The 22380-nt window shown below is 38.2% G+C and overlaps 1 protein-coding gene across 6 annotated transcripts in view; it reads left to right on the top strand.

The window, feature by feature from the left end:
* The first annotated feature begins 1868 nt into the window (after positions 1-1868).
* The window catches only part of mical2b (microtubule associated monooxygenase, calponin and LIM domain containing 2b), a 46191-nt gene continuing 25679 nt past the window's right edge, over positions 1869-22380 (top strand). For 4 of the 6 annotated variants that reach the window (XM_008411711.2, XM_008411708.2, XM_008411709.2 and 1 more), the window contains exons 1-5: positions 1869-2003; positions 17045-17447; positions 19273-19480; positions 20701-20817; positions 21581-21682. In XM_008411711.2, coding sequence (XP_008409933.1) covers positions 17184-17447; positions 19273-19480; positions 20701-20817; positions 21581-21682 — 691 coding nt within the window. In that variant the 5' untranslated portion in view covers positions 1869-2003; positions 17045-17183. The remainder of the gene's footprint in view (positions 2004-17044; positions 17448-19272; positions 19481-20700; positions 20818-21580; positions 21683-22380) is intronic. The other 2 variants (XM_008411713.2, XM_008411712.2) reach the window with 1 other exon arrangement.

The raw sequence follows: 22380 nt of genomic DNA, 5'->3' as shown, positions 1-22380 counted from the left end.
CATGTGTCTGCTGTTGTATTGTTACAATTCAAGCCCTCCTTGACACATATCAAACATGATACTCATCATATTCTTCATTTGAAAAGATGTAGAATATGATTAAAATAGAATGATGTCATTCGGATTACTTCAATGAACCTCAAGGACATGATAGGTAACATTTAAATCCGAGACCCAATGAGGAAATCTTTCAAGAGGTTGTAGCAACGTTCCACCACCACCAGGGGGCAGCGTATGACCAATAACTTCAGCAAAATCAAATTAGAACCGAGTGTTCAATTTGAAATTTAAATAATTTAGACTTAGTGCATATGCATCGCTATGTTTGCTTTTAGTATTTAAGAAGTAACATTTTTGATATATATATATATATATATATATAATAAAAAAAATAAAATTCCCTTCTCACCCTCTGCGGGTGGTCTGTTTCATCCTCTGAGCTCGGGTCCTCTACCAGAGGCCTGGGAGCTTGAGGGTTCTGCGCAGTATCTTGGCTGTGCCTAGAACTGCACATTTCTGGACTGAGATGTCTGATGTTGTTCCTGGGATCTGTTTGAGCCACTGCTCCAGTTTGGGGGTGACTGCCCCGAGGGCCCCAATGACCACAGGCACCACNTATATAATTTTTTTTATTTAACTGTTGCAAATACTAAAGGAGTCACTTTGTGTGTCTTTTTAATCTGTGATTAAGAAAGCAGAGCAAACGCTCCTTGTGAACTTTGTGGCTATATTTAAATATCTGTTGATCGGATGGAGTAGTCACCATTTTTAAATGATCAGTGGTTGTGTAAAGTTTCATAGAAACAAACACAAAACCAGTTCCGAACAGGTGGCTTATTGCATTTCAAAATAAAAGTCTCAATCATTGTTTAAGTGGTGCAGCTATAAATCTCTAACTTTTCAGTGAATAATCAGAGCATCACAATGAAGACAAAACACTTATTTCACTTTAAAGAAAAGCAAAATCTAATCCATCAACTTCAGTGTGTTCTGAAACAAACATCATCTTGTCATTTATTTATAATGTTTTATAAATGATCTTATTGCAATAGATTTAACTTTAGAATGAGTATTGGTAGGCTGCTTCTAACAATTCATATCAAATAAATGCAACTGGAGTATTGTTTTTTTTAAAATTATACTTCACTTTTCCAAATTCATTAGAAGGTACAGCAGAACCACAATCAATTACCTTCTGTTCATCAAGGGACATAAATGGTATGTCATATACTATCTTGCCTACACACACAGACACACGCACACAATGAGCAGTAAGAGCGGGAAAATATCCAAAGCTCACCATTAATGAGCGGCAACAAAGAGTGGCATCAATTTCCTCTAACAACAATCAGTCACTTAATAAAAGCTATTACCATCACATGCACACACGTGGAGTTTAGTAAACAGTCAGATAAGACTAAAATTTAAATTTTAGGCACAAAATTACAGCTGTCAGGTTTGGAAATCAACAAAGTAAGAATAAATAGACAATACCTCATGTTGTTGAGTACAGTTAAGGGTATGTGATGCTGTGGGCCTGTATCTCCTCCAAGGACCCAAGTATGATCTAGTGAGATTTAATTAAAGTTAAAGGTTGGATTTATCTGAAGGTTTGTATTGTGATTTAACGCTACTGGAATAAAACACTGATTTGTTTTCTGGCTTTTAACAATTTATATGGATTTCCAATAACTTAATTTTACAATCCCCCTCGTATAGAAAAGCTGTTTTATTTAGCATTTCAGTATTTTGTGCCCTATGATGTTATTTAATTACTTATGAAAAGCTTTTCATTGGAATTGTATGCATTATTGTAGTTCCTGAGGGACTTTTATTGTGGAAACCAGTAAGCGGAAGCTGATTTTCTGGTCTTGACAGAAGAGTTGAAGTCGGAGTTGGTCTCGGTGTGTGTGCAGGAACTGTGCGGCTGTCAGAAGAGCAGGTCGCCTAAAAGAAACCCTTGCTGCTGGTGGTGGGGAGGCTGTGTTTCATCGCTCCTGGAGGTTAGTGTTTTGGTTTTCAGCGGAGTTTGGCGTAGGACTGCGGGTTGGTGCTGCTTTGTTTCAATGGAAGCAGATGAAAAGCCGCACTTTGACTGAGCGTCAGTGCACGACTGAACGCTTATCAGGAATGCTTCTTTGAAATGCCTCCTTACTCACTGACTGCCTTCCTGCTTGGCAATTAATGCCACGCTGACTATGACCTTTATTCACATTAATGTTATTAATTTGTTTGTATTTAGACGCAACTGTTTGCTCAGGGAATTGAGTGAGGAGGCTATAGAAAGCTGCTCCAATCATAGTCGGCCAGGATGATGTGATTGGAACTTAGTCTAAAAACACGAAACCTATTCTTCCCATATTTAACAGATTTCTTCATTTCATTTTTCTGTTTTATAAAACGTTGCTTAAACTCTCCCCACCCCCCAGAAAATTTGAATACATCTAAACCACAATATGTTTTGACTTTATATGTGAACGTGGAATGTGACTACTGTTTCAAGAAATGGTCTCTCTCATGCATATGCTCATTTTTAATTTTATTCTTTTATTTTTATCTTTATTTTATTCCACAGTTGTTTTTTGTTTGTTTGTTTGTTTTTGTCTGATTCCTGACAGTTGTTCTATAAGAATCGCCTCCAGCAAATGGAGCTGATGCAGGTGGACATTCTTTGTACTTTTTTACTACAAGATTTTCACTGAGGTATTTATTTTCTTCAGTTGGATAAAACTTTTGACCAAAAAGTTAGAAAGCTATACACCTGCCTTTTTATTAGTCCAATAAATATTTAAAACCATTTATTTGTTTCCTACAAAGAAAAAAAAAWGAATTATTTAAATGTATATATCAGTATATTCTACATTTTATTAAGTGTTTTCTTGAGTCAAAATTAGACATACAGGTTAATTGCAATGCCTATAATCACAGTAATATTTGAWTAAGTGCAAATTAGCAAGTAACAAACCACTTGTTTTGTAGCCACTAAGATTCAGTCATAATTCTAGCCTCAGTGGTCTTTGCATCGTATCATCTTTGGTGAAGTTTGTTTAAATTGTTTGGTTTCAAAGTATTGTCCATACATTTCCAATAGAGTTTAGGTTATTATTTGGCTGCAGTGACAAAGTTTTAAAATACTTGCAGTAAAGCTTTCGAACTATAGAACACTGTGACAGCTGTCAAGCATGGTGGTGGCAACATGATGCTGGGTAAATGTTTTGCTATCAGTGCTTGAGTTAAATAACAAACAAGGAAAAGCACTTTCAAGTTTTTGCCTCAAATCAGGTAGATGACCAAAACTTGAACCCACTTGGTTGTTCCAACAGGACAACTTTCTGAGAAAGACATCAAAATAGTTTTTGAAGAAAGCATACATTAAGCTTTCTGAATGGTCTTTCCTAAACACTGCCTTAAGTCATGTTGAAAACATAGGAAATATGCTTCAAATCAAGTTTAATGACAAAGCAAAGAAATCAACCAACTTCAAATAATAACTCAGTTAAGAAAAGTTGTTTTGTTGATCACAAGAAAAATGTTTGATTTCCAGGTGAAACTTGCTGAGAGACATTTGACCATTACGGTGCATGGAATTAATTAATCCTGTACGCCTAATCTTGACCTTGTTGGAAATGGAGAAAATCCACAATAAACGAAATTTTCTGCACCGAATTTTGGTTTTTAAAAACCATCAAAGTTTCTTTTCGGACGATCACTTCATCCTGCGATCGGGAAAGTTTAAGTGCATCAATACAAGAGTTAATCTGGTTTTCATGCCCAGGATGAGTCTCTCCGATAGGCACTGCACGGACTCGGCTCCTGTGTGTGCCGCAGGTAGCTTCACGCCTCCTGGCAGCTGAAATCCAGTCAGGCAGAACGAGCATGTCGCACCGCCCTCACTCGCCCTCACTCGCTCTCACTCCCCCTCACTCCCCCTCACTCCCCCGCTGTTATGGCTTCATGTTCCTGTTGGGAAAACCTCCACTCAGTTCAGTACCGCTGTTCCCCATTTGCTGCTTCTACCCTTCTATCGTCGAGATAAGGTTTATGCTCTAAAAATTATGTCTGTAGTTGATGAGATTATTGATGAGATGTAAATGAGCAGCAGCTGTCACAAGGAGATTATAGTTGCTGAATGAACGTGTCAGTCAGAASCAGCTTGGTCAGCGCAAACGGCTTAAAGGTCATAGGTCGGATTGGTTAAATCCTTATTAAATGGTGTTTCTAACAGTAAAAGACTAACTAATGGTTTGCTGTTGTTTTGATACCATTAGTTGTACCCACTGTAGCCTTGTTTACTACCAAGCAGGAACTGATCAGTGCTGCAATCAGAAAACTTCAGTATTAACAGATAACTTTTTCCTGTTTTTCAGGAAGTCGGGACGCTAAATTTAATTTTAAAATTACGTTTGTTTGCTGTGTTGCAAAGTTTAACAGTGGATTGTGTCTGCACATGTGACACAAACTTCAATTCAACACAGAAAATTGTATCCCAAAAAGAAAGTAAGTGTTGTCATAACTCATATTATCCAAGTATCTTCAAAGAGTTGTTGTGGATCACGAGGCTGTGGGCAGGAAAGATTTATGGTAGCAGTCAATCTTGCAACAAACTTAAAGAAACCTCTGAGTTATAACACTGTTGCTGTATGATTGTAACAACAGTCAACAGAAATAACATTAGTTGTTGGTARGCCCTGCAAATCCACTTTATTTAGGTCAGAACTGACCTTGCATACATGCAAGATGTTTCAGCTGGAAGCTGATTGTAAAAATCCAGAGAATTTGTTGGATTTTGTGTATCCTCCATCATCAGAAATTATTTTCTTTTCAGAAGCAACACCTAAATATATTAATAGGTTCTAGCTTTAAGACATTTTTACATTTTCCTCTATTTGCACATCAGCTGATATGCAGTGTCCACTGGCCCTGCACTGCTTCTTGTTTGCAATATACAACTGTAGCAAAAGAGGAAAAGTATATCAGAGTGGATCATTTTTCAGAAATATTTTGAGGTCTCTTAGTGGGATGGCCTTTCCTCATGACTTTGACATTGAGGGAGAAAAGACAACACCCACTTTAAATTACAAACCGCTACTTGATCTCAAATTGTATATTGTTAAATTGAAGCTTAATGCCACAGTTGTTCATGTTTGTRACCTTTAGACAATTTGGGTTGCTTTCCTTTCCTAAAACAGAAAACTGACAAAAATATTTGAAGTATTCTCTATTTGGGTCTGGCATAAAGGCAAAAGAAAGTTTGAATTTAAGCACAAAAATAAAAATTGRAGACTACRAACTTTCAAATTTCACTCAGAAAAAGTTTAGCTTTTATTATTTTTAAGATGGCATTCACAACACTGGAGCTTCTGAGCCAAATTTGAAATTTGACTTGGGAAAATTGCAGCATCTTGAAAATTTTTTTTTTTAATTCTTAATTTATCAGATCAGATATTAAAGACATACTTTTAAGCCAAAACTGATTGGTCTTGGAATCGGCTACAGTCTACATAATATTTACTTCTTACCTTGGTTGAAGGTTTCATGCAGAAAAAAACAAAACTTCTTTAGTGCTTGGCTATTTATTGCTAGCAAGTTTTTGTCCGACTTGTTGATCATGACGTGTCCTAGCTCATCATCTCCAGACAGTTTTCAGAAAGCGTTTGGCCTCCTGCATGAGAAACTTGGCGCTTTGCTGTGGAGGTTGTAAATTGAAGTGTGTCAGTAGTGCTGCGGACAAGTTTTCTGGGACAGCTGAGGATGTCTGAGCCATGTGATCTGACTGCGGCGTACAGAGCCATTCACCCGACACAGACCTTTGACCATCAGGAATTAAAAACAATTTGGAATGGGAAATCCCTGACTAACCAGGTCATCAAAATAATTTGCACGTCTTATTTCACTTGTTCAAGACTCGCACAAAAAAAMAAAAAAAACAATAAGGATGCACTAACTAATCAGACAGAGACTAGTATCTCACATTTTACCCTGGATTGGCTTGGATCAGTGATTGTTTTGTTAAAATGTTTGAAAAGTTATATTTTTCTTCTTTTCATTTAATTCTAGAAGTTATTGTAAATGATTTATTTGACAATAAATGTAATTTTGATGGGCTGCATGGTTAAACAGATGGTAGCACTGCTGYCATCCACCAATAAGGTCCCAGGTTTGAATTCTGGCCTGCGGTCTTTCTCCATAGAGCTTGCATGTTCTCCCTGTGTGTGAATGGTTTTTGTTCAAGTACTCTCGCTTCCTCCTAGAGTCCAAAAACATGACGGTTAGGTTAATTAGTCTTCTGAGCCGCCCGAAAGTAATGGACTGCTGACCAGTCCAGGGTGGGCTCCGCCTCTTGCTCATTGACTACGGGAGACGGGCATAAGCCCAGTACATCCTAATCAGTTCTGATTAGTCTCAATGTGCATGTTGTCTTAGTGCCGCTCCTTTTTTTTTCAGTTGCCTTGACATTTGAAATCCAATTGACACCAAATTTTCTCCACTCATTCATGGAATGCWTCTCTACTTTCATCTTTTCCTGCAGCTCTCTGCTGCCAACCCTCTCGATTTTAATCTCGAACTGTTTCATGCTGGTGTTTACTCCTTATCGGTGGGTTGATGCCTCTGGGCCAGAGAGGGGGGAAAATGACTAGTTGCACAAGCTGTCACTTCCTGGAATAAGCTTTTGACTTATAAGGGGGTGTCGCTGCATATATGAGCTCAGGGGTTTTTTGGGGGGGGGCAGCAAGACAAAAATACACCAGGGAGCCGGGCTTCACCGTCACTTGCTGACCACATGGGCTGCTGTCAAACGAGAAAGGCCAAGTTGAGTTTCAGGGTGTCATAAGATTTTCTAAAGGTTGAGATCTGGAGATTTCTGCATGGAATCTGTGGATTAACGCTTTTAACTTTTAATGCGAGACTCAATTAAATAATTTTATGATGATGCCATTAAAGATATTGTAAAGCTAAAGCTGAGTATTTTTGCATTGGATTGACCAACTTTGGAAGGCGCTTAGTGACACTGAAATGAAATGTTAGTTCAAGGAACAAGTTTCAAATATTTTAGGTTAATTGTGACAAAGAGATTAATCCATATACCTCTTACTTACTGAGGACGGCGTAACGCAGCCTCGGAATTGGAACAAAACATTTTGAACAATAAATTTGTAGCCTTTCAGCTAACCTTTAGCTGCTGTCAAAGTTTATTCATCCTACAGCTTTATAGATTTTTAGAATTAATTTACGTCGAGGTTAAATTCTCATCCGCCTTTAGATGTTTGGTCTGTTTTGGTTTACCTCTGGAAATCTTGATTCTTGTGACAAACGTAGCGAAGTAAATGAGACACACAGTCACCCCGGGGGTCTAATGCTCATTAGGGCACATGAAGATCCAAACCTGCTCCTCAAATTGGTCTGAAATTGAATCTGAATCAACATGGAAGTCTAGACTCTACAGTCTTGAAACTCTTAAAGCACTGACTTGGGTCATTTGAAGTGGTTAAATGTTACAAGCAGCTAATCTTTTTTACCTGCTGATCAAACTGGTTGCTTAAGGTCAAGACCTCCTTAGCCCCACTGTATTTTTGTGRACTAATTTCCGTGCAATGGTTCTGTGAGCTCTGTGGCATTTAGTGTCACAACTGTTGGCAGGATGAAGACGTAATCCAACCTCAAACTTCTGCACTCTGCGGCGTTAATGCTGTGAGGATTAAGGGTCTGATTTCAGGGCTCACATGAACCAATTAAAGCCTCTTTCAACACAACCAGACATATGGCCTTAGGTGATCTGTGCCATCAGAGGTGCTGWGTCTTGGGTCAACTAAAAGACAAAGCCTCCCCCAGAGAGGTTCTGCCTCATGTCAACTTATAAGGACTTTTGAAGGATGCAAACATTTTAGGATTTAGTTTCTTTCAAATTTTGTATMTAAGCATCCAGTGATCAGCACTTTGTCAGGTTTTTGAAGAGCCTTTCAAAGATTTTCTTTGAATATTGGCCACTTTTTCACTCATATTCAGTCCAGTACTTGACTAATTTTCAGGTAATTGTTTTTGTWAWTTTTTTTTTTAAATTAAAAACTATATTTGTTCGTTTGCACTAACTGAATCTTGTCTTTCTCTTTGGTAAGAACGCCACAGGTATGAAAAAATACTTGCGAARAATTATTTTAAAATATTCATGTTTAAAACGTCATAATTGAGGGCAAAGTGGAACTGAAATCAAATTCAATGTTTGTGCACAAACTTGCCGAATAAAGCTGTTGGCAAAGTAAAGAATCAAGACCATTTTTAGGCATTGCAAGAAATTCTGGCCAATTGAAAACRATATGCAAAGAAAAATGATGCAGGATTTTTGCACAGTCTCGTGTATGTCCATAAAAGGCTTGGGCCAGCTTTGGATGATGCCTTATAGGGTCAGCACCAATTAAAAGGAAAAGGCTTTCCTTTTACAATCATTTACAGCTTTGTGTGTTTGGATTCCCTCGTGCAAGAGGCAACCTTTGTACCAATGATGACAATCCACACCATGACCTTAATTGTAAAACTGTTTTCAAAGAGACAGTTGCTGAGATATGACAAAATCCATAAAAGGATTGACAGAACTCGGTCTCCTGAGTTTATTAGCTGTTGAATACAAACGTTATCTTGTCTCTTGGGTATTTAAAAGGCGTGTTAGTTACATACTTCATTCAGAGATCTCAGTGACTTGCACAGGTTGTTTGAGCGTTAACTCCTTTTCAACTTTTGAGTGTTGCTTATTTTCTTACCTAGTGTTTTGATGGCAAGGATGTTTATGTAAGCTGCTTGTTCAGACAAGAAGTGACTGCCCAGAGTTGTCAGGTAAATATCAAATTGTGCAATATAAAGATTTAAAACTAAAATAAGAGCACAMGTTTGGATTGGTGATTGGAATGCATGCTAAGGCAACTCTGACTTGCTCTTGTTTGTGGTTGGCTAWGCCATGATTCTTTCCAGCATCTGAATTTGAGTCCCTWGTCGTGTGAATTGGTTCTTGTCTACCTGTGTGTAACTCTACYCTTACCAGTTCATTTGAATTGTTGTGGTCTGCAAGAGTCGTCTACCTTTTTGCAGCTGATGAATTGAACTCGGTGGAAATATTCCTGTCCTTTTCCTCTTTCCTGATTTTAAAAGTGAGAAGGACAGATTGTAATCAAGATCATGCCTATGCACTTTTTACCATAAGCCTATTTGCGTAGACTGCTTGGTGGTGTGTTAGTTACTGCTGATGCTGCTGCCCATTAAGAAGATCCAAGGTGAAAATCTTAGGAGGATCTTTGGATTTTATAGATTGCCACATCTAGAGTTTGAGTGCTCAAGCTTCATCCTGTCCTCTTTAAATTAATTAAGTTAATAAGATTAGTTAGTTGAGCTCTTCAATTTGTGCTCAGACATAAGAATGAGCATAGTAGCTGTGTCTTTCTGATGGCTTTGAAATGGATCCTACTTGATCACTGATTGCTGGCTGGCCAAGATTATACACATGGTATGTGAAGTTTTAACCCAAAAGTTTTATTTTGATTCTAGGCACAGACTGTTCCAAGGGTCCTGCTAAAGTTTTTTTTTTGCCTTATGACTTGTAGCATCTCCTGCTTGAGTTGGCTGATAATGTGTAACAACAGATGCTCTAAATGTTAAGGCATGGCAAGGCCAGCAACATTTTTTACATGCCACCATTGATACCATCCACAGAGCTTTAGAGGGCATCAAACGAGAGACAAAAAGGACATAACAAGCATACAATTATTGCTTAAAATAAAAATGCTAAAATTCAGATATGAAATGCATCAAGGAAACAGATTTTTTTTTTTAGATTATTTGTCAACCAAAATGTGAAAACCCATTATTGGGCCGCCTTAATGAAATAGAAGTTACCTTCACGCTTTGAATTTCTCTTCTTTTTTTTATATCTTAAACACTGTTGCATGGGAATTTCAGATCAAACTTTTCAGTTTACTTGCAGTCACAGAGGGCTAAGTTCATGTTTTTATATCCTCTCACATTAATGGCCCACTTTTCTGTGCTGCGGTTTGTCCCCTGAGGAAAAACAAATATGTAGAAGATGGGAGTGTGCTCCCTCCTACAGCCTCTTATCTGAAGGTTAAGTATGGGTGTGTCTCTTTCAGCTGTGGACCAGGCGATTTGGCTTAAAGATATTCAGAAAAACACTAATTTTGCTTCTTTTCCAGAAATGCTTTTCAGTGCTGCCAAAAACTTGATTTTTTTTTTTTTTATTACTTGGGAGGATTTACAAGATACACAGGTATTTCACAGGTAAAATATTTTTAAAACTGTTAAGTGTTTTAACTTCAAATTGGAAATCACAATCTTAAAATTTTGAAAAAAATGACGAGTATTTCTGATTCATTCCTTTTCTGGCCCATTCAAAAATGACAAAATGTTGCTTCTTTATAAAGTACTTTGCAAAAGTGTCTATACAATGAACTTTTGTCACATTACAACTACAACACTCTATGTGTTCAGATTTTATGTGATAGACCAACACAAAGTAAAGCGATATTGGGAAGTGTACGGAAATGAAGTTTTCCTTTTCTTTTTTCAAATAAATTTCCCAAAAGTCTGCCATGCATTTGTATTGAAGCCTGCTTTTGCAACTCTTGGTTTAATAGATTCTTCATTTCTTTTCGGAGTCATGGCTGCAGTTTGTTGTTGGAGCAGCAGTCCACCACACTAAATTGGAAGAGAGCAGAAAAGTGAAGCAGAAAGTGAATGGCCTAATATGCAGCTTCAGTTATCTGAAATTACCCTAAAAGCATGTTGTTGTTTTTGTTTCCTGATCATAATGATCGTTATGCCTAATTTTTGTTCAGATGTGTTTTGACCTTGACAATGACTGATGTTAAATTAAACAGTCCATTCATCAGTTAAAGTTGGTTGTGTGCTGCATTTCTCGTAAAAGGCTCGTACTTCAAACTTTCACATTTTCTTACTTACTGAATTCAGTCCAGAATAAATCAGGACTAAAACAGAAGCATGTTTGGGCCAAGACCTGAACTCTCTGCAGACATTTTCTTAAATTCCAAGAATTTCATAACCTCTGCTATGTGAATGTAATATTTCCCGTTTATTTCAGTTTTCCCATTGCCATTCCTTCTTGCAGTTGTGTCTGTATTTTTCCTCTCTCTGGGAAATCCCATCAGTCTGGGGAGGAACTTGTTGAATCAGCTTTGGTCTTCCTCTCACAGTGCTGTAAAAAACATCCACAGGCTGTCGACAGCTCTGAGTTGTGTGAGTGATTAACCTATAATGAAAATCATTAATCATTTCAACCGAGTGCCATACTATGTGAAATCTGTAATGTTTACTAAATGTTGTTAGTTAAGCTGAATGTTTTTTTCTGTTTGTGCAATCAATTCTGAATTTGTGACCAATATGTAGAACAACAGCAGCTCATTCATAATATAGTAATAAGAGCCAAAATAGAAAAAAAAAGAATCTAAAATGATTGGGGGCAAGAAATTAGATTCTGTCCTTAAATAGAGATTGTAATTATGATGAAGATATCTATATAATGATTACCCTTTTCTATTTTTACATTTTTAAAAGCACAATAGAAAAAATAAAGACATTTAAAGGGATTAGTATTTAGCTTAATGTTTTTCTAACAACATATCAGCTTTATTATTAAGTTCTAAAGAATTTGCTTGTCACATACAGCCAGTTTTTGGTTCATGTGCATCTTTCTCTGTTGGCAATCTTTGGATTTTGCTGAGTTTACTCAAAAGGTATGCTAATGCTAGCCTGCTTCTTCCCTTTTTTGATATAACATGTTGATTATTTGGCTCATAAACAAAGTGCTATTACATCATTATAGTTTTTATGCCAGCAATCTAGACTTTTCTCTTCTCATTCAATGTTTGATCTTCCAATGTGGACATCAGTGTAAAGGGTGGAAAACAAAGATACTACTCTGCTTTTATGGTGTATTTAGTTTTTAAAGGTTAAACTCCCATTAAAACTTTTAGACTGTTTTCCACCATACAGAAATTACAGGGCCATACCTGTACATTATCTCTGCTTTGGCAGATTGTCAACATGTTCGCTGGCGTTGTGTTGAATGTTACTTGTAGCATTAAATGAGAGAAGTGTTACAGTTCACACCTTGTTTCTGGCAGTTTCCCATGTTGTAAAAAAATCTATTAAATTGTGGAGTCATTACGAGTGAATTATCTCTTTGTTTGTGATCCAAGGACACAATTTTCCTGCTCTATTTGTCACTTCTACGCTTCAGTTGTTTGTGCCTTGGCCTTTCTGAAACTGGTCTCTGATCTATAAAACCTGACAGATTGCATCTTTAACAACCTCATTTCTGATGTCCTTAAAGCTGCTTTAAGGTTTCCTTGTGCATCGGGACATTTATCTTTCTTGAAAGTATCCTTAAGACATTGTAGGGACATTTATTTGAAAAAACTGTTTCTTCTTGCCTAACATATGGACATGGAGCTCTTAAATACCCTTAAATGCTGAAAAGCATGTGATGCTTGTGGAAATTGGTGGCTGTTTTGCCCTATTTTAAAGAGGCTTAACGTGCAAGCTGCAATATGCAAACCTCCTTCTATGCACGCAGTGACACCTGATACCTTTTGGTATTCCTAACATGCTATGTATAAATATATATCCACAAATGATGTCAATATTTTCTTTCCTGATATTGCATAGCAGCTGAACACTTGGTAATTGGCCTGCATTAGTGACACAAAGTGGCCTACTTCAAAATACCTCCACCCACTTAGACCTTCTTCTTGTTTGTGTCTTTATCCATTCCGTTCAGATCATCAAAATATATTTTAAAATCAAATGCAACATTGTTTTTATGATTTAATTTGAGGAAAAAAGCTATCTGTATGCTCTATGTAAATATAAAGGACACTCGGGGCCATAATAACTGAAATCATAATGGAAAAAGTGCTTTTTGTATTTTCTTAAATTATGTTCTCTAATACTAATATTAGTTTGATCTGAATATCTGAAATATAAAGTAAAAGTTATGTGACGGAGAAACTTGTTTTTATAAAAACATTTTCAAGAAATATGATGCATAAGACTTTTTTTTTGTGTGTGTTTTTATTTTACCAAATTCAAAGCCAAATGGTAAATCAAACAAAGCACTACTTGTTGGACTGGAAATCGTGAAAGTTTTCAGTTTCAATGCACTTAAATATTTTGCACTGGCAACACATCCAATACTTGAACTGTTGATCACCTGTTGGAATGAATTACACTGATTACCATTGATTTATTTGTTTATTTTTTTGCTTTCAAATTAGAAAGTCATTTGCTATACAGGTCCTTCTCAAAAAATTAGCATATTGTGATGAAGTTCATTATTTTCCATAATGTAACAATAAAAATTAAACTGTCTTATATTTTAGATTCATTGCACACCAACTGAAATATTTCAGGTCTTTTATTGTTTTAATGAAGATGATTTTGGCATACAGCTCATGAAAACCCAAAATCCCTGTCTCAAAAAATTTGCATATCATGTATGGTTCTCTGAACGAGCAGTTAACCTGATCATCTGAATCAACAAAGTAACTCTAAACACCTGCAAAAGATTCCTGAGGTTTTTAAAAACTCCCAGCCTGGTTCATTACTCAAAACTGCAATCATGGGTAAGACTGCTGACCTGACTGCTGTCCAGAAGGCCATCATTGACACCCTAAAGCAAGAGGGTAAGACACAGAAAGAAATTTCTGAACGAATAGGCTATTTACAGAGTGCTGTATCAAGGCACCTCTGTGGGAAGGAAAAAGTGTGGCAGAAAACGCTGCACAACGAAACAAGGTGACCAGAGGAAGATTGTGAAGGGCCGATTCCAGACCTTGGGGGAAGCAGTGGACTGAGTCTGGAGTAGAAACATCCAGAGCCACCGTGCACAGGCGTGTGTAGGAAATGGGCTACAGGTGCTGCATTCCCCAGGTCAAGCCACTTTTGAACCAGAAAGCACCTGACCTGGGCTACAGAGAAGCAGCACTGAACTGTTGCTCAGTGGTCCAAAGTACTTTTTTCGGATGAAAGCAAATTTTGCATGTCATTTGGAAATCAAGGTTCCAGAGTCTGGAGGAAGACTGGGGAGAAGGAAATGCCAAAATGCCAGAAGGCCAGTGTCAAGAACCCACAGTCAGTGATGGTCTGAGGAGCCATGTCCGCTGCTGGTGTTGGTCCACTGTGTTTTATCAAGGGCAGGTTCAATGCAGCAGCTATCAGGAAGTTTTGGAGCACTTAATGCTTCCATCTGCTGAAAAGCTTTATGAAGATGAAGATTTCATTCTTCAGCGCGACCTGGCACCTGCTCGCAGTGTCAAAACCACTGGTATTACTGACCATGGTATTACTGTGCTCAATTTGCCTGCCAACTCTCCTGACCTGAACCCCATAGAGAATCTGTGGGATATTGTGAAGAGAAAGTTGAGAGACGCAAGACCCAAAACTCTGGATGAGCTCAAGGCTGCAATCGAAGCATCCTGGGCCTCCATAACACCTCAGCAGTGCCACAGGCTGATTGCCTCCATGCCACGCCGCCTTGAAGGCTGCAAAAGGATTCCTGACCAAGTATTGAGTGCATAACTGAACATAGTTATTTGAAGGTTGACTTTTTGGTATTAAAACACATTTCTTTTATTGGTCGGATGAAATATGCTAATTTTTTGAGACGGGGATTTTGGGTTTTCATGAGCTGTATGCCAAAATTATCTATATTAAAACAATAAAAGACCTGAAATATTTCAGTTGGTGTGCAATGAATCTAAAATATATTACAGTTTAATTTTTATCATTACATTATGGAAAATAATGAACTTTATCACAATATGCTCATTTTTGAGAAGGACCTGTATAAGCTAAATGGATATTCCAGTATGTTGGCATTTAGCCTCATTAAATTGGCTGAAATTATTTTTAACTGATACACTAAACAATTCCCTCAAAGTATTATCGCCTTTCCAAGGTAACGCGTTCCTCCAAAAGTAGGTCACTTACTCCTAATGACTCCAAAGGCTCTTATTTTCATGCAGAAAATGCACAATGGACCCAGGCATAATTATATTTAGTTGGTCCCTGACTCAGACTACAGTGAAGAGAATGTGATGCACCAACAAATGTGGAAGAAGATAATACATTAAACCACTTCCTGTTGAAAACCCCCAGTGCACACCCTCCCAGTTGTTGAAACATAAACAAAAAAAGCTCCCAAGATTGTGCTCTTTCCCATACCCTTCTCACCTCTAAATGCACATATTTCTTTTTTTTTTCTACATAGACTGGTTGATTACGGTTACTTTTATTAAGCCTGATTATCAGAGATGGCCAGATAGGGTGGCATGTCCCTGAGCTCTCACACCAGAATTGAATGCTAGGAAACAAATTTCAGTCCGCGTTTGGGAATACAAAGAGGAAAGATGTGGAAGCTTTTTGTCTTGGCAGGGCTTGGACTTACATAAAAGGTCTGAGGCGTGTCACTTTGTAAAGAGAGTAATAGTAACCGAGACGCTGCTGTGTGCTGCCAAACTGTTAGGAAGCTGAGACCTGAGAGCCCCCCTGGGCCAGTCAGGGACTTTGAGAAAGTGTAGGTCGCTCTCTGATTGCTGCAGAATAAAAGAACCAACCAGGTGTTGTTTTCATTCTGCACGCACAATCTACCACAAGGGAACCTTGGACATTCTTCATAATCACAAGTCGAGATTACCAGCAGTGTTATCTGAGAGAAACTTGGCTTCTCTACGCTCGTGCTGTGAAGCAGCTTCCACGAGCGTAAAAAAATAATGCCAAGAGGCTTCCAGCAAATGTGACCTGGTGCTCACCTCCGAGTGAGACGTCATTCAGGAAATGTTTGACTCTGGCTGTGGATAATTCATGCCTGTTGTTGGGTGGAGTTTGGGAGCGGAAAATAGTCCCTTATTACAGGTTCCCAGTCTGAAAAGCCTGAGGAAAATATTAAGTTTGCTTTTATCAGTTTCCATGTCTGGATAAGTTTGGGGAAATAGAAACTGGACATTAAGTAATGCTTGAATTTTCAGACTCTGTTCTTTAAAATACTTTTTAAGAAATGCACCTTGTGCTTTTTGTATTGATTTTATATATTTGTGATTTGTAAAGCCATAATTTTGCAGCTGAAATTACATAAAAAGGGTGTAACGTGAGTGTTTGCCAGTTTGTTACATAGATGACTTAGTTAGGCACAAAGGATAAGAATCAGGAAAATATTTATGGTAGATTGGGGAAATGAAAATCTCTCATGTGTTTGTGAGAATTAAACTGTTTTTCCTTGAAGAAACAAAGCACCTAGTCTTCTAAGGGAACAGTTAGTATTATCTGAATCTCTATATTTAGTGCATCGACAATTTGCCACTGGTGTATAATTGTAGCTGTGTGACTGTGAAAATGATTATTTCTTTCTGTACTATTGCTTGAGCTTCTCCCATGACCGCTCAGCTGATCTCCACCAAGAGCATAAATCTGTCCTAATCCTGTCAGGCATTCAGTGGAGCTGCAGAAGAAAAACATTTCTTAGTTCCAGAGGAAGATATGTTGACAATAGTTACTGTTTTAAAGCAGCGGGTTTGTTGATGTCAGGTGAAGAAGTTGGGATATAAAGTTGGTCAAAGCAGCAAAACATTGGATAGTTGAAGGTTTGTAATTGTGAGCCACGAACCTTGGCTCAGAAAAAGGATTTTTACTAACAGAAAAATTAGTTTAGTAAAATCCTTTTTAATAAATGTTTATATATTTAAAAAGATATTTAGAATAAAATATATTTTTCACAATTGGTTATTATTTTTGTTTGGATCTTTCTACAACTAAAGTTCAAAACTGTAGCAGTAAATCCTAGGGATTGGTTAGCTGCATTTTGTAAGTAAAATTATCAGAAAGTTTTGCTTTTGACTTTTATCAACATTCCAAGTTATAAATGTACTAAGCAGCAGACACAAGTTCTCAATTCTTAACAATCTTAATCTACACAACAATGCTACTTGMCTTGTATGCTCTCTGATGATTTGTTTTCTTCTTCTTGTTCCAGAGACATTTAACCGCGAAATGATACAGCAGCTAAAACTTCAGTTCTAGCAGTGGGGAACAAGAGAAACTCTGGACGAGTCACAAAGGGACGGAGGAGGCAAAGTTTTTAAGAAGCTGGGACTCTGTTGCAATCAGAGCAGATGGGCGAGACGGAGGATGAGCGGACGGCTCAGGCCAGCCAGCTCTTTGAGAACTTTGTCCAGGCGTCCACATGTAAAGGAACCCTGCAGGCCTTCAGCATCCTCTGCAGACAGATGGAGCTGGATCCTTTGGACCATGGCAACTTCTTCAGCTCCTTGAAGGCAGCAGTCAGCTCCTGGAAAGTCAAGGCCTTGTGGACAAAATTAGACAAACGGGCACAGCAGAAAGTGTACAACCAGAATAAAGCCTGCCAAGGAACAAGGGTAGGAGCATGTTGCCGAGAAATTCTTAAAAACTTAAATTTTATTTCAAAAGGTTTTGTCAAATTACTTGTTTGGGCTCTTTGACTGTGTTTTTGGTTTTTGGAAGGTAAAATTAGAAAAAAAATAACCCTTCTTGATGTTAACCCATTCAAAAGGGTTAAACAAACATGTGAACAGAGATGTGACTAATCACAGCAAACTGATCCACCAGTATTCCCAGTTGTTGAAGATGTCCTAGTTTCGTTATATGTATCCCCTTTGCTGCAGACAAAAAATGATGAAAAAAAACCAACAACAAATATTTGCAATGGGTAATGCAAACCACGTAAAATTAAGCACTTGAACAAGCTTATGTAACAGAGATAACTTGCATATTTTTTTCTTTAAAAGATGCCCCATTTTGGTAGTAGTCTTTGATAGAAGCTTGCGGCCTGCAAAGAAGTAACTTATTAATAAGTAATGTGCAATGTGACCCCGTGATCAAACATATTCATGCCCAGAAAGGGTCAATCATAGCAATGTCATACCCAATCAATATGTAATCAGGCTGAAATCAGGTGTTGATCAGTGTTCAGCTTTATAGTGCAATATTCTATGGAGTCTTCATGGAGTCCATCAGAAGATACAGATGCTGTTGAAACATCAGTCTCAATGAAGTTTGCAAAATAAAAGCTGAAAACTGGTCAGCGACCTCCTGTCCTTTCTGCATTTGAAAAAGTAAAGGCAGGCTTGTTTGCGGATGAAAGATTGTATTGAAGTTCTTTAGACTACTTTAGACACTTATCCCCAGTTTTCACTTAATAACTCTTCGATCATCTTGGTATTTTGCGCCAAATAGGTTGGTTACAGCAGAGCTTCTGGGTCCTGATCCGCAGGTCACAATGTTTTTTTTAATGTTTTAAATGTTTTCCTGATTCAACACACCTGGCTCAAAGGAATTAATAACCTCAACAACTTAGCATCAAGTCTTGCAGGGTTGGAGCGTGCAGGGCAATTAGCCCCAAGCGACAAGAGCAGGAAACACTGGTTTATGGTACAAACAGACAAAGCAGTGAAATATTTGCCGGTTGAACTGTACTGCATAACTTTTAACAAGGCTCAAAACACAGTTTGGAAACTAAGCTCTCAAATTTGGCATTTCAAGTGCTGTGTTGTTGTTTGACCATGTATGTAGGCATGTTTAGGCAGCACTTTTGACGTTGTATTGGAAAGACTTTATATCTTCAAGGAAGAGATAAGACTTTAAGTGAGGGGTGGGGGGGAACAGGCCAGAGACTTGCAGAAGGGAGATTAACACAGAAGGGCTGGGTAGAGGGCTAGCCAGAAATAACAACTCAGCTATTATTCCAGACATTTTTTCTGGAGAAACGGCTATTTGGAGATGAAGAACGGTGACCATGGAGCTGGGCGAACCATGTTCTCTGAAACAAAATGTAAAATCCAAATGAGAGGACAGCATTCTTTATTCCCTGCAACTTGATCGTCTCCATATTTGGTTGCGTTACATGCAAGGGGGGAGTAGAATGCATCAGATCATKCTCCTCAAAACACTTGCTAAGCRCTACAGTTTAACATTACAAAATGCCAAACTTTTCTTTAGTATTGCCTCTGTTCCTCATTCTATGTGATGGGGAGCAAAACCTCTAATCCACATTGATGGTGAGGACCTACTTGCGCTGTATGTTTTTAGGGGGACAAAAGAAAAATGTTCTAACAAATATGACTGCACTGCATTAAGTATTTACACACCATCATCAAACAGAACATCCTAGCTGCWCAGACTGCATCTCATCCTCACTCATTTCATACCTTCTGTTACTCCCAGTGTCTGATCATCGGTGGCGGCCCCTGCGGTCTGCGAACGGCCATCGAGTTGGCCCTGCTCGGCTGCAAAGTGGTTGTGATCGAGAAGAGGGATACCTTCTCTAGGAACAACGTGCTCCACCTCTGGCCCTACACCATTCATGACCTCAGGGCCCTTGGGGCCAAGAAGTTCTACGGAAAGTTCTGCGCYGGCGCCATCGACCACATCAGTGAGTGTTCTCTCTTTTTGTTGCGTGATTTCAATTCCAAAAATRGAGCTGTCTTTAAGTAAGTCGTAAAGAACAAAAAGCTGACTGGATGTCAACAACAGGAAAAGGATTTGTTTTTACTGTGGGTGTATAATCACTATCAAGGCAGTAGACTTCTAGCTGAGTCTCATAAAAAGTTTATCTCTCTGTATGTTTGTCCTGTAGTTAGTAGATGATGTATTTGTGTCTCTGAGAGGAGAGCTTATCTTATCTTCCAGGTCTAATTTTTTTAATTTTTTCATCAGTATTGCTGCCCTTATCTGCAGCAACTGTTGTATATTATTATCCTTGGCTGAGAATACGACAGCAGGTTTACCTCTGACTTCTTTTAAKGGAAAAACTGTGTTTGTTCCTGAAAACAGCAGATTTTGAGCCACAAGCGCATCATCGCAGGCCTGTATGTAGCTCCACCAATCTAACAGTCTGACTCTGATGAGATAAAAAAGATTCCCCACACCATGATGCTGCCACCACCATGCTACACTATGGGAACGGCGTGTGCAGGATYATTTGCTGCGTGCGGTTTCAGCCACATAGTGCTTGCATGAAATACAAAAAAAAATTGTGGAGCATCTTTTTCTACATATTTGCCGTGTCCCCTACAGAATTCATGGCAAACTGCAACTGAAGGATTTTCTGGATTAATTTCAACAATGGATATCTTTGTTGTGTTAATTCCTGCTGCTCCATCAAAGTTATCATGTGCMTATAATGAGCTTTTATGATAAATGCTCTCCTTACATGTTTATTTGAATGGCCATATCTTGGTAGGGCTTCAGATAGAGTTAAAGCCCTTCTCCATCTTCAACCCATCTGCTGCGTTCTTATGTTTTCAAGACAATGCATCCTTATTTGTATTCTTTAACAAACCTCTCATGCTGCTCAGAGCAGCTGTATTAATATTGAGATTAAATTATACATAGCCAGACTTCTGAGAGCAGCAGGCAGCACAGRGTTTTATTAATGGTTACAATGTAAAAATGGCCAAATACAAATCCAGGCCACACTTTTCATATTGTATTTATTTAAAAAAAGAAACGATGTTTCACTCCTCTTAACAATTTCATACTTTTCTGTGTTGGCAAAAGACATACGATCCCACTAAAGTACATTGGCGCTTGTGGCTGTAATGTGACTGACTGAACAACCCTTTTTCAAAGCACCGTTTGCTCCCTCTTCAGGTATCCGCCAGCTGCAGCTGATGCTGCTGAAAGTGAGCCTGATCCTGGGAGTGGAGATTCACGTCAATGTGGAGTTTGTAAAACTTCTGGAGCCTCCGGAGCAGCAGACGGAAGACKGTGAGTCATCTGCGTTGGATGTTACCTTCTCTGTGCAGTTCTATGAGATGACACTTTTTTGTTTGTTTTTGGGAGAAGAAAGCAAGTTTATTCCATGAAGGTCTTGGGTGCAAATCTTTTGAGAATMCACTCTTAAGAGAGTAGTTTCACACCTCCRAATTAAGTTAAGAATGTCAGATTGGTCTCTAAAGCAAGTTCTCAACAAGTACAGGAACAGACCAGTGAATGTATAAACAGGGTTATCCTTGTTTAAAAGGGTCGTGACCAGCAGTGACATGATGGCACTTGCTTGCACATGTCGGCTATATAAGGAAAGCTCCCTTGATGTCACATATGTTGAAGTGAACAGATAAGTTCTGGCAGAGTGGAAAATAAAGCTATTGATAGACTCTGCTCTGTTTTCCAAAGCAATTCCTAAGAGACGGTCATGTTTTAGCTCTCCAAAGAACACAACAGAAGAATTTTAGAGACTTTTTTAAAAAGCCGGCCTATATCAGGCAAAACGTAAGCAAGCAAATTTAGGGCATTTACTTTAAAACAGCAGCACTTGTTTTTGCTAATCTTACTTTTTTATGTATTTTTTTTTAYACTAAGAACTTATTGTGTGTGAACCTTTATATCTGTTGCTACACCTGAATTTCCCATTTGCGGGACAATAAAGGTTGCTTGCTCTATTAAGACAGGAATGGAAAACAACTTATTTTAACTCAGATTTTATTCTAAATATTCCATTAATCTCTTTTTTTTTTTTTTTTTTTCTTAGGTCCTGGTTGGCGAGCAGAACTCCGGCCCTCCAATCATCCAGTCTCTGACTTTGACTTTGATGTGGTGATCGGTGCAGACGGTCGCAGAAGCACATTAGAKGGTGAGGGTTGACCTCAACTCAGAACTGTGAAGCATTGTGGGGGAGTAAGTGCTGACAATCGGTTCAACATGAGAGACAAAGAAAGTTTTGCTACTGACCCACATTGAGGAAGCTCGTTCTAGCACTGAGGCATTTCCTGTTGACATAGTTTCAACTAAATGTGTTTTTATGTGGTTGTGTGTGAAGGTTCATGAACTGGATGAGAGCTGTTACCTTTCTGTCCAAGAATAATAAATAAGTGCTTGTTTGTTCAAGAATCTGTATTCTAAATATACAGTCATATTGGCAAAAGTATGTGCATGTCTTCCTTCACACATRAACTTGACCCGTTCTAAGGCTTAATATGATGTCTGATCACCCTTTGCAGTTTTAGTAGCTTCAATTTTTGTAGGAAATCTTTCCTCAAAGTGTACRACTTTATCTTTGGGAGTATTTGGCCAATTTTTTCCAGAAACAAATTTATGAGGGCAATCTTGGACAAGGCTCACAATTTGTGCTYTAATTCATCCCTAATAGTGATCAGTTGGGTTGAGGTCAGAGATTTGTGAAAACCTTTTGAGATGTTTATGGACATTATTTTACACTGGTGTGTAATGACTTGGAACTGGAAGGTGCAGTCCACAGACCAGTCCTTCAAAAGTTTGGATAGTAATATTGTCCAAAATGTCTTGGTATGCAGAAGCATTACGAGTTGCTTT

This window comes from Poecilia reticulata, linkage group LG6 (genome assembly GCF_000633615.1).
Source record: "Poecilia reticulata strain Guanapo linkage group LG6, Guppy_female_1.0+MT, whole genome shotgun sequence".
NCBI lineage: Eukaryota > Metazoa > Chordata > Actinopteri > Cyprinodontiformes > Poeciliidae > Poecilia > Poecilia reticulata.
Note: the sequence above shows the minus strand (reverse complement) of the source record. Positions and strands in the feature narration are given on the sequence as shown.